The sequence below is a fragment of the Somniosus microcephalus genome, chromosome 7 (genome assembly GCF_052327205.1).
Source record: "Somniosus microcephalus isolate GS21.2 chromosome 7, FLI_Smic_1.0, whole genome shotgun sequence".
In the NCBI taxonomy this organism is placed as follows: domain Eukaryota; kingdom Metazoa; phylum Chordata; class Chondrichthyes; order Squaliformes; family Somniosidae; genus Somniosus; species Somniosus microcephalus.
The window spans coordinates 9166045-9178942 of NC_140993.1; the positions used below are offsets into that span (position 1 = coordinate 9166045).

Consider the following 12898-nt stretch of genomic DNA (forward strand, 5'->3'; position numbering starts at 1 on the left):
ACCAGATTCCCGCGCTCTCCCCATACCCCTTGATGCCTTTTGTGACTAGAAATCTATCTATCTCCTTCTTAAATATATTCAGTGACTTGGCCTCCACAGCCTTCTGTGGTAGAGAATTCCACAGGTTCACCACCCTCTGAGTGAAGAAATTTCTTCTCATCTCAGTCCTAAATGTCCTACCCCGTATCCTGAGACTGTGACCCCTCGTTCTAGACCCCCCAGCCAGGGGAAACATCCTCCCTGCATCCAGTCTGTCTCGCCCTGTCAGAACTTTATACGTTTCAATGAGATTCCCTCTCATTCTTCTAAACTCCAGTGAATACAGGCCTACTCGACCCAATCTCTCCTCATACGACAGACCTGCTATCCCAGGAATCAGTCTGGTGAACCTTCGCTGCACTCCCTCTATGGCAAGTATATCCTTTCTTAGGTAAGGAGACCAAAACTGCACACACTACTCCAGGTGTGGTCTCACCAAGGCCCTGTATAACTGTAGTAAGACATCCTTGCTCCTGTACTCAAATCCTCTTGCAATGAAGACCAACATACCACCATACCTCAGGCTTGCTACTTTTTCTGGCAACTTTATATGACTCCTCTTTGGATCTAATACTATCCTTAATTTCTTTTGTTAGCCATGGTTGGGCCGCTTTTCCTTTTTGTGTTTTTGCGCCAGAAAGGAATGTATAACTGTTGCAATTCATGTATTCGTTCCTTAAATGTTAGCCATTGCCTATCCACCATCATGCCTTTTAATGAAGCTCCCCAATCTGTCATAGCCAACTCACTCCTCATACCTTCGTAGTTTCCTTTGTTTAGATTTAGGACCCTAGTTTCGGATTTCACTTCTTCACTTTCCATTTTAATGAAGAATTCTATCATGTTATGGTCACTCTTCCCTAAAGGACCCTGCACAACAAGATTATTAATTAACCCCTTCTCATTGCACAATACCCAATCTAGGGTAGCCTGTTCCCTAGTTGGCTCCTCAATGTACTGGTCTAAAGAACCATCTCGTACACACTCCAGGAATTCATCCTCCACAGTATTATTGCTAATTTGATTTGACCAGTCTATATGTAGATTAAAGTCTCCCATGATTGCTGTAGTACCCTTGTTACATGTATCTCTAATTTCCTGTTTGATGCCATCCCCTACATTACCACTGCTGTTTGGAGGCCTATAGACAACTCCCACCAATGTTTTCTGCCCCTTGGTGCTTCTTAGCTCCACCCAGACTGATTCTACATCTTGATTTTCTGAGCCAATATCCTTTCTCACTGTTGCTCTGATTTCATCCTTTACTAACAACGCCACCCCACCTCCTTTTCTTTTTTGCCTGTCCTTCCTAAATATCGAATATCCTTGGATATTCAGCTCCCAGCCTTGGTCACCCTGCAGCCATGTCTCCGTAATCGCAATTATATCGTATCCGTTCACATCTATTTGTGCTGTTAATTCATCTACCTTATTACGAATGCTTCGTGCATTCAGATACAGTGCCTTTAGATTTGTCTTTTTAACATTTTTTCTTACCCGGACCCTATTTGTTAGTGCACTCCTTTGTTTGTACGCTCTGTCCCTTCCTGACACACTCTGGTTATCCTTACCCCAATCACTTTCCTGCACCGCTTCCTTGTCTTTTCAAATCAAATCAAATCAAATCAACTTTTATTGTCATTGTTAGTGCACACGTGCAGTACAACGAAATGTAGGCTTGCGGCTCCCGAGAGTGTACATTTAGATTAAGACATTTAAACATTCAACATTCATTTGGCTTGTAATACATTAACATAAACATAACCATAATAAAGTGCATTGGCAGATGTGCAGGCTTTAGAGTTTATTTGTGGAGTTCAGTAGGATGACAGCCCTGGGAAAGAAGCTGTTCCTAAATCTGGTCGTTCGGGTGCGAATGCATCTGTAGCGTCTCCCAGATGGCAGGAGGGCGAACAGACTGTGGCTGGGGTGGGTAGGGTCTTTGATGATGGACCGTGACCTCCGTAGACAGCGTTTCTGGTATATGTGCTCTATGGTCGGTAGCCGGGTGCCGGTAATGCGTTGGGCAGTTTTGACTACCCGCTGCAGGGCTTTCCGGTCATAGTAGCTACAGCTGCCATACCATACTGTGATACAGTTCGTCAGGATGCTCTCTATTGTGCAGCGGTAAAAGTTAGAGAGGATCAGGGGTGACAGGTTACATCCCTTCAGCCTCCTTAGGAAATATAGGCGCTGCTGGGCCTTCACCAGAGAGGAGGTATTGAGGGACCAGGAGAGGTCTTCCGTGATGTGGACTCCGAGGAACTTAAAGCTGTCCACCCTTTCCACCACAGCCCCATTGATGTGGATGGGGGTGTGACTTCCGCCTTTAGACTTCCTGAAGTCCACAATGATTTAGTATTCTAGATTTCTCTCCACCGGGACCCTCCCCCCACTCCCTTATTTAGTTTAAAGCCCTATCTACCTCCCTAGTTATTCGATTCGCTAGAACTCTGGTCCCAGCATGGTTCAGGTGTAGTCCGTCCCAACGGAACATCTCTCTCTTTCCCCAGTACTGGTGCCAGTGCCCCACGAATCGAAACCCACTTCTCCCACACCAATCTTTGAGCCACGCATTTATCTCCCTGATCCTATTGACCCTATGCCAATTTGCTCGTGGCTCCGGTAATTATTACCTTTGTGGTTCTGCTTTTTAATTTAGTCCCCAGCTGCTCACAATCTCTCAGCAGAACCTCTTTCATTGTCCTACCTATGTTGTTGGTACCTATGTGGACCATGACAACTGGATCCTCCCCCTCCCACTCCAAGTTCTTCTCTAGCCCAGAGGAGATGTCCTTTACCCTGGCACCGGGTAGGCAACATAGCCTTCAGGACTCACGCTCCTGGCTGCAGAGAACAGTGTCTATCTCCCTAACTATACTGTCGCTTACTGCAACCACCTTCCTTTTTACTCACCCCACTTGAACGGCTTCCTGTACCACGGTGCCGTGGTCTGTTTGCTCATCCTCCCCGCAGTCCTGCACTTGTCCACAAGGGTTGCAAGAACCTCGAATCTATTGGACAAGTGCAGGGACTGAGGCTCCTGCAATACTACCTCCTGGATCCCCGTACCTGCCTCACTCACAGTCACACCCTCCTGTCCCTGACCACGTGTCAATTCTAAAGTATTTAATCTAAGGGGTGTGGCTGCCTCCTGGAGCAAAAGGTCCAGGTAACTTTCTCCCTCCCTGATGTCTCGCAATGTCTGCAGCTCGGACTCCAGCTCCTCAACTCGGAGCCGAAGTTCCTCGAGCCGCGGACACTTACTGCAGATGTAGTCACCCTGGACAAAAATGTCCACAAGCTCCCATATTGCAGCAGCAACACATCTCCTGTTCTCCCATTATTTTATTTGTTTAATTAATTCATTTAGTATTAATCAAATTATTTACCTCATTTAGTTTGTTAAATTAATTAAATTAAGTTTAGTTTTTAAAATTATGTTATATGTTAACTTACAACTTAGCCCACTGTCACTATCTTAACACCTAGCCCACAGTCACTACCAATCACTTACCTGCCTTATCTGTAACGTCACACTGCCATTTTCTCTTGTTGATGCAGGTCTGTTGCTACTTTTATCCCCGCTCTCGGGCCTCGGTCTGCTCCTGCTCAGGTCCGCCGCCGCTCTGCGGGAGAAGTTAAGAAAAGCTAGAAACTCCTTCCCCCACTCCCACACTTACCAAACTCCCAGTTGTTCACTCAGTGCTGGCTGCATTCACAGGCCCCTGTATTTATACTGTTTGTGACTCAGATGAGTCAGCCCTGTTCTGTTACTGTTTCAGGAACCAGTTTAACTCAGTTAGCTAATTAACTAACTCCAGCGGGAGAGCTTCCTTGGTTGTCCCTGCTTAAGCCTGAAGAAACTTAAAAATTGAAAGTTTAAATTTTAACTTGAACAGTTGACCTTACTTGAGAGCTACCAGCAATTAACACTAGATTTTGAAAGAGATTAACCCTTAAAACTCCTACACTTACCAAACTCCCAGTTGTTCACTCTGTGCTTGCTGCCCTCAGTGGGAAGGAACCATCGAGAAAAATTACCTCTCGGCTCAATTTGGGTTAAGGGTTAAACCTGTTATCCATGAAGAACAAACATAGGAATGGGAGGAGGCCATTTAGCCCCTCGAGCCTGTTCCGCCATTCAATTAGATCAGGACCGATCTGTACCTTAACTCCATAACTTGGTTCCGTAACCCTTAATACCCTTATGTAAGACTTGGATCACAGGTCACATACTGATTACCCAAAGGGAGTTGTACGGTTTTTTATTAAGGAGCGGCAGTTTAAGTAAAGTACAACACGTAATCAGGACAGACACAGTAGACACACGACCGTGACACACGACCGTGACAAACAGTTGGTATCGGTCCCGAGCGGACAGACAGCTGGCGAGCGCAAACAGCTCTTCCCTTCCCTTCACCATCTGTGCTCAAAGCTCTTTAGAGATCTCTGTTACTCTCTTTTTAGGGGTGGGCCGAGGGTAGATTATCAAAGATACAGTCGACAACCTTTCTAGCACACAGACAGCAGACAGCGAGTCTGGGATCAAGGTCACCGCCACGGTGCAGAATGTTATACATTCCCGGGGAACCAAGAACATCAGCAAATTGTAAGCGTCTGGCCAGTTATTCTGAAGAGACTTTTTTGTCTCAAGTTATTTCTCCCAAATCACGATTTCTTACCTTTACCCAATAAAAATCGATCAATCTCAGTTTTGACATTTTCAATTGAGCCCCAGCCTCAACAGCTTTTTGGGGGAGAGAGTTCCAGATTTCCGCCCCCCTTTGTGTGAAGAAGTGCTTCCTGACATCACCCCTGAACGGCCTGGCTCTCATTTTAAGATTCTGCCCCCTTGTTCTGGACTCCCCCCACCAGAGGAAATAGTTTCTCTCTCTCTACCCGATCAACTCCTTTAATCATCTTAAACACCTCGATTAGATCACCCCTTAATCTACTATACTCGAGGGAAGACAAGCCCAGTCTGTGCAACCTGTCCTCGTGATTTAACCCCTTTTAGCCCCGGTATCGTTCTGGTGAATCGGCGCTGCTCCCTCTCCGAGGCCAATATCCCTGTCCTGAGGTGCGGGGCCCTGAGCTGAACGCAGTCACTCCCTGAGTATAAAAGGTTCAGGATGATTTAATGGAGATGTTTCATGCTCAGTCATTAACCTCTAACCCTCAGTCCCATTACTCTATCTGTCTTTAACCTTCAATCACATTCTTTATCAATCAAAACAGCATTAATGCATGTCACTGGGAGTTTATTCGGTGTCTGTATTCAGGTGGGGAACAAATTGCTTTCAAGCTGATGTGAAGCTTTTATTCTGCTGCCTTTTACTGTGGGTCTCTTGCTTTACATTCGCTGATTTATTAGCTCATTGATTATCCATTGACCTCCTGAAAACTTGCTTCCAAATCTTGGGATGTGGGCGTCGCTGGCAAGGCCGGCATTTATTGCCCATCCCTAATTGCCCTCGAGAAGGTGGCGGTGAGCTGCCTTCTTGAATCGCTGCAGTCCGTGTGGTGAAGGTGCTCCCACAGTGCTGTTAGGGAGGGAGTTCCAGGATTTTGACCCAGCGACGATGAAGTATCGACGATATACTTCTAAGTCAGGATGGTGTGTAACTTGGAGGGGAACTTGGAGGTGGTGGTGTTCCCATGCGCCTGCTGCCCTTGTCCTTCTAGGTGGAAGAGGTCGCGGGTTTGGGAGGTGCTGCCGAAGAAGCTTTGGCGAGTTGCTGCAGTGCATCTTGTAGATGGTGCACACTGCAGCCACGGTGCGCCGGTGGTGGATAAATTATTGGATAAATTTGAAAACACACACACGAGCGGCTCTCGACGGTTCTGTGAACATTTACCTGTGCCCCTTCCCAGCTGCCCGCTTCCCGTGTCCTGTGCAACGCTCGCAGCCCCCGTGACTCCAGTGCTTGTACGTGTTTGATAATCACGCCTTGGGCCGTTTTACTACTTTAAAGATGCTATATAAACGCAAGTTGTTGTAAACGCATGACGCTTGTTGCTAACCTGTGGTCTTGTCCTGTCTGAGTCTGTGCTATGAAATCAGATCAATGCGGGGCAGGCAGACATTTGGGAGTGTGACGGGGGCAGGGGAGGGGGGCGGGGAGGATGGGAGGGGGTCGGGGAGCGATGTGGGTGAGGGGGGCGGGGGAACGGGGTGGGTGGGGGAGGGGGCAGGGGATGGGGAGGGGAGCGGGTGGGTTGGGGTCGGGGTGGGTGAGGGGGCGGGAGAGGGGGTTGGGGAGGAGGGGAGCGGGGTGGGTGGGGGAAGGGGTCAGGGAGCGGGGTGGTGGGGGAGGGGGAGCGGGGTGAGTGGGGGAGGAGGTCAGGGAGGATGGGGGTGGGGGAGGGGGTCGGGGAGCAGGGTGGGTGGGGGAGGGGGTCGGGGAGGAGGGGGTCAGGGAGCGGGGTGGGTGGGGAGGGGGGTCGGGGAGGAGGGGGTCAGGGAGCGGGGTGGGTGGGGGAGGGGGTCGAGGAGGAGGGGGTCAGGGAGCGGGGTGGGTGGGGGAGGGGGTCGGGGAGCGGGGTGGGTGGGGGGAAGGGGTCGGGGAGGGTGGGGGTGGGGGAGGGGGTCGGGGTGGGTGGGGGAGGGGGTCGGGGAGGAGGGGAGTGGGGTGGGTGGGGGGAAGGGGTCGGGGAGCGGGGAGGGTGGGGGAGGGGGTCGGGGTGGGTGGGGGAGGGGGTCAGGGAGGATGGGTGGGTGGGGGAGGGGGTTGGGGAGGAGGGGGTCAGGGAGCGGGGTGGGTGGGGGAGGGGGTCGGGGAGGAGGGGGTCAGGGAGCGGGGTGGGTGGGGGAGGGGGTCGGGGAGGAGGGGGTTGGGGAGAGGGGGGCCGAGGGGGTTAGCAGGAAGAGGATGGGGATGTTGAGGGTGTGTCAGCTTGACAGACACGCTCCCACTGCGATCATCCCATGCACCCAACGTGAGGCAGAATCTCGCTGGAATGGCCATTCACCACATTGGGACACACAGTTCAAGCCTTGCGTTCTGCCAAGTAACAAGACTGGAGAAGCTGAAGGCCTTGGCGAGGGTGCAGAGGAGATTTTACCAGAATAGTACCAGGGATGAAGGACTTCAGTGATGTGCAGAGACTGGAGAAGCCGGGGTTGTTCTCCTTAGAGCAGAGAAGGTTAAGGGGAGATTTAATAGAGGTGTTCAAAATCATGAAGGGGTTTGATGGAGTAAATAAGGAGAAACTGTGGCGGAAGGGTCGGTAACCAGAGGACACAGATTGAAGATAATTTTAAAGAACCAGAGGGGAGATGAGGAGAATTTTTTTACGCAGCGAGTTGTTGTGATCTGGAACGCGCTGCCTGAAAGGGCGGTGGAAGCAGATTCAATAGTAACTTTCAAAAGGGAATTGGATAAATACTTGAAAAGGAGAAATGTGCAGGGCTGTGGGGAAAGAGCAGGGGGGAGTGGGACTAATTGGAGAGCTCTTTCAAAGAGCCGGCACAGGCACGATGGGCCGAATGGCCTCCTCCTGTGCTGTGAGATTCTGTGATTCTAACAAGGTTCCCACATCCCTAAAACAAACTGATGCTCACCTGGGAAGGGGGTGCTGGGAGGCGGGGGGGGGGGCGCGATGATCTCACCGACCCTGCGATCCCAGCCCAGAGACGGACTCGACCAGAGGAGGGTGCTGGGGGCCTGCTCAATCCACCTCCGCCCCCTAAACCCCACTCCTCTCCCTGCGGCTGAAACATACATTAAATAAAACAAGTCCGCCAGCGTCCTAAAATTGGCATGGTAGGGTAGCGCCTCACTTCAGGTTTCCAGGGGCTGAAGTCTGTGAAGGGTTGGGAGGCTCGCTCTGGGTCTTGGCTTTGCCTCAGTTGGGCGGGAAGCTGACACGCACCGTGCTGGTCACTGAGCACCAGCGCCGGAGAGCGCAATTAAACTGGTGCCTCAGATTGGCCTCCTCAGAGACACCGTGGGAACTGGGAAAAGAAAGTCAAGGGGACGGCTTATTGGGTGGCTGAAGGTTATAAAGGGCACAGAGAAGGGCAACACATTACTATTGTAAACCCCACATCCGGGGCCTTCAGGGGTCAAGGCCTGTGAAGGTGAGGGGTCAACGTCTCCAGGGTTAGGACTGTTGGCAGTAAAGAACTCTTGAATCAAACCCTTCAGGGGTCAAGAGCTTCAGGGGTCAAGGTCTTCAGGGGTCAAGAGCTTCAGGGGTCAAGAGCTTCAGGGGTCAAGGTCTTCAGGGGTCAAGAGCTTCAGGGGTCAAGAGCTTCAGGGGTCAAGAGCTTCAGGGGTCAAGGTCTTCAGGGGTCTAGAGCTTCAGGGGTCAAGGTCTTCAGGGGTCTAGAGCTTCAGGGGTCAAGGTCTTCAGGGGTCTAGAGCTTCAGGGGTCAAGGTCTTCAGGGGTCAAGAGCTTCAGGGGTCAAGAGCTTCAGGGGTCAAGGTCTTCAGGGGTCAAGAGCTTCAGGAGAGAAAAGTGCAGCAAAAGTTGGGAGGAAAATAATTGCTGAAAAGTGAAGATTGGGATGAGAGAATATCAGGGTTTGATATTCGGGGAAGTGTCTGGGTGGCTGAAGAGGGCTTGTTTCTCACCAGCCTCGGTGACCCAGCGATAGAGCGAATCGAGGGCCTGGGACACATCCTGCAGCTGTAGTGGGGAATCTCTCTCTCTCTCTCCAGATACTCTATCTTCCCCCGCCGTGGGGCGACTGCAGAACGACGAGCATGAATTCCGGCTTCTTCACCACCTACAGCATCACCGCGTGCAGGATCGACTGCGAGACACGATACCTTGTGGAGAACTGTAACTGCCGCATGGTACACATGCCAGGTAAAGGCAGGAGACCGAGAAATATCCCCCTGACCCCCGACTCCTGACCTGCCCAGCGGTCACTCTGATATCTCCCCGACCCCTGACCCCCGACCCACCCAGCGGTCACTCTGTTATCCCCCGACCCCTGACCCACCCAGCGGTCACTCCGATATCCCCCTGACCCCCCCAGCGGTCACTCCGATATCCCCCAACCTCTGACCCCCCCAGCGGTCACTCCGATATCCCCCTGACCCCTGACCCACCCAGCGGTCACTCCAATATCCCCCTGACACCCCCCAGCGGTCACTCCGATATCCTAACCGACCCGACCCCCCCAGCAGTCACTCCGATATCCCCCTGACCCCCCCAGCGGTCACTCCGATATCCCCCGACCTCTGACCCCCCCAGCGGTCACTCCGATATCCCCCTGACCCCTGACCCACCCAGCGGTCACTCCGATATCCCCCTGACCCACCCAGCGGTCACTCCGATATCCCCCCAACCCCTGACCCACCCAACGGTCACTCCGATATCCCCCTGACCCCTGACCCACCCAGCGGTCACTCCGATATCCCCCGACCTCTGACCCCCCAGCGGTCACTCTGATATCCCCCGACATCTGACCCCCCAGCGGTCACTCCGATATCCCCCTGACCCCCCCAGCGGTCACTCTGATATCCCCCGACCCCTGACCCCCAACGGTCACTCAGATATCTCCCCAGCCCCTGACCCCCACGCAGTGGTCACTCAGATATGTCCCCCAAGCTTCCTGCCCTAATATCTCTCTATGTCGCTCAGTGTCAAATTTTGTTTGATAATCGCTCCTGTGAAGCACCCTGGGACATTTTACTGCATTAAAGGCGCTATATAAATGCCAGTTGTTGTTGTTGAGCGGGCTGGGTCGCGGCGCTTTGTGTTCGGGGAGACTCTCGATGAGCCGATTAAATCTCCTTCTCTCTCTCTCTCTCGCTCCTGCAGGGAATGCCGACGTGTGCACTCCGGAGCAGTACAAGGACTGTGCTGACCCCGCCTTGGGTAAGTGCCCACAACCCTTTGCCAACCAGTTGCAGCCCTCGCCGGCTCTCCTCCCGCCTCGGGTTACCAGCTCTGGGTGGTCGTGTTCCTGGAGACTTCATCACATGACCTCTCACCCACCTCGCGCCCGCTCCGCCATAACAACGCCCTGCCCTGACCCCACCCCGCCCCGGGGCAGTACTGAGGGAGCGCCGCACTGTTGGAGGGGCAGTACTGAGGGAGCGTCACACTGTCGGAGGAGCAGTACTGAGGGAGCGCCGCACTGTTGGAGGGGCAGTACTGAGGGAGTGCCGCACGGTCGGAGGGGCAGTACTGAGGGAGCGCCGCACTGTCGGAGGGGCAGTACTGAGGGAGCGCCGCACTGTCGGAGGGGCAGTACTGAGGGAGCGCCGCACTGTCGGAGGGGCGGTACTGAGGGAGTGCCGCACTGTCGGAGGGGCAGTACTGAGGGAGCGCCGCACTGTCGGAGGGGCAGTACTGAGGGAGCGCCGCACTGTTGGAGGGGCAGTACTGAGGGAGAGCTGCACTGTCGGAGGGGCAGTACTGAGGGAGAGCTGCACTGTCGGAGGGGCAGTACTGAGGGAGCGCCGCACTGTCGGAGGGGCAGTACTGAGGGAGCGCCGCACTGTCGGAGGGGCAGTACTGAGGGAGCGCCGCACTGTCGGAGGGGCAGTACTGAGGGAGCGCCGCACTGTCGGAGGGGCAGTACTGAGGGGGTGCCGCACTGACGGAGGGGCGGTACTGAGGGAGTGCCGCACTGTCGGAGGGGCAGTACTGAGGGAGCGCCGCACTGTCGGAGGGGCGGTACTGAGGGAGCGCCGCACTGTCGGAGGGGCAGTACTGAGGGAGCGCTGTACTGTTGGAGGGGCAGTACTGAGGGAGAGCTGCACTGTCGGAGGGGCAGTACTGAGGGAGAGCTGCACTGTCGGAGGGGCAGTACTGAGGGAGCGCCGCACTGTCAGAGGGGCAGTACTGAGGGAGCGCCGCACTGTCGGAGGGGCAGTACTGAGGGAGCGCCGCACTGTCGGAGGGGCAGTACTGAGGGAGCGCCGCACTGTCGGAGGGGCAGTACTGAGGGGGTGCCGCACTGATGGAGGGGCGGTACTGAGGGAGTGCCGCACTGTCGGAGGGGCAGTACTGAGGGAGCGCCGCACTGTCGGAGGGGCGGTACTGAGGGAGTGCCGCACTGTCGGAGGGGCAGTACTGAGGGAGCGCTGCACTGTTGGAGGGGCAGTACTGAGGGAGAGCGGCACTGTCGGAGGGGCAGTACTGAGGGAGCGCTGCACTGTCAGAGGGGCAGTACTGAGGGAGCGCCGCACTGTCGGAGGGGCAGTACTGAGGGAGCGCTGCACTGTCGGAGGGGCAGTACTGAGGGAGTGCCGCACTGTCGGAGGGGCAGTACTGAGGGAGCGCCGCACTGTCGGAGGGGCAGTACTGAGGGAGCGCTGCACTGTTGGAGGGGCAGTACTGAGGGAGAGCTGCACTGTCGGAGGGGCAGTACTGAGGGAGCGCTGCACTGTCAGAGGGGCAGTACTGAGGGAGCGCCGCACTGTCGGAGGGGCAGTACTGAGGGAGTGCTACACTGTCGGAGGGGCAGTACTGAGGGAGCGCTGCACTGTTGGAGGGGCAGTACTGAGGGAGCGCTGCACTGTCGGAGGGGCAGTACTGAGGGAGAGCGGCACTGTCGGAGGGGCAGTACTGAGGCAGCGCCGCACTGTCGGAGGGGCAGTACTGAGGGAGCGCCGCACTGTCGGAGGTGCCGTCTTTTGATGAGACATTAAACCGAGGCCCTGTCTGCTCTCTCAGGTGGACGTAAAAGATCCCATGGCACTATTTGAAGAAGAGCAGGGGAGTTCTCCCCGGTGTCCTGGCCAATATTTATCGAGTCATAGAGTCACAGAGTTATACAGCACAGAAAGCGGCCCTTCAGCCCATCGTGCCCGCGCCAGCCATCAAACCCTGTCTATTCTAATCCCATTTTCCAGCACTTGGTCCGTAGCCTTGTATGCTATGGTGTTTCAAGTGCTCATCTAAATGCTTCTTGAATGTTGTGAGGGTTCCTGCCTCTACCATCCTTTCAGGCAGTGAGTTCCAGATTCCAACCACCCTCTGGGTGAAAAAGTTTTTCCTCAAATCCCCTCTAAACCTCCTGCCCCTTACCTTGAATGTATGTCCCCTGGATATTGACCCCTCTACTAAGGGGAAAAGTTCCTTTCTATCTACCCTATCTATGCCCCTCATAATTTTGTACACCTCAATCAGGTCCCCCCTCAGCCTTCTCTGCTCTAAGGAAAACTGCCCCAGCCTGTCCAGTCTCTCTTCATAGCTGAAGCGCTCCAGCCCAGGTAACATCCTGGTGAATCTCCTCTGCACCCTCTCCAATGCAAGCGAGAGTCACAGTCCTCGGGACTGGACTTAATCGAGAAAGTTCCGTTCACATTTCTCGCTCAACTTCCACTCGCAAGTGGAAACCAAGTTGACTCCAGTCAAGGGAAAACCCTTCGTACCTCAGTCGTGCCCCGTTCACTCAAAGTAGGAGATCTTTCTCTCTCTCTCTCTCTCGTCTCTTGGGTGCAGGATGGTTGAATAGGTCCCTCTATCATTCGGTAAGACCCCTCCCCCAACCAAACACCCTCCCGCAACCAAGCAGATCAATGCCAAAACCCTCTCGACTATCCGCAAGAACCACACTCCATTCTCAGGCAAGGACACCATTTATTGCCCGTCCCTCGTTGCCCCGAGTGAGGGTCAACCACGAGGTGTGGGACTGGAGTCACCTATAGGCCCAGACCGGGTAAGGACGGCAGGTTTCCCTCCCTGAAGGGCGTGAGTGTCCCAGTTGGGTTCTTACGAGAATCCGGCAGCTTTGACGGTGATTCTATGTGGCGCCGGCCCAGGGATTTCACACCTTTGCTCTGCTCATCCCGCACCACAATCAATAGGGCTCCAGACCTGAGCACCAGTACTTGGCTCATGGTCCCGAACTCACTGACCTCAAACAGGTGAACACACCTGTGGAGGG

General features: G+C 54.1%; 1 protein-coding gene across 2 annotated transcripts in view; it reads left to right on the plus strand.

Annotated features, from left to right (window-relative positions):
* asic1c (acid-sensing (proton-gated) ion channel 1c) overlaps nucleotides 1–12898 on the plus strand; it is a 537225-nt gene that overhangs the window by 493342 nt on the left and 30985 nt on the right. For both annotated transcript variants that reach the window (XM_085992205.1, XM_085992204.1), the window contains 2 exons: nucleotides 8709–8859; nucleotides 9820–9876. In XM_085992205.1, coding sequence (XP_085848331.1) covers nucleotides 8709–8859; nucleotides 9820–9876 — 208 coding nt within the window. The remainder of the gene's footprint in view (nucleotides 1–8708; nucleotides 8860–9819; nucleotides 9877–12898) is intronic.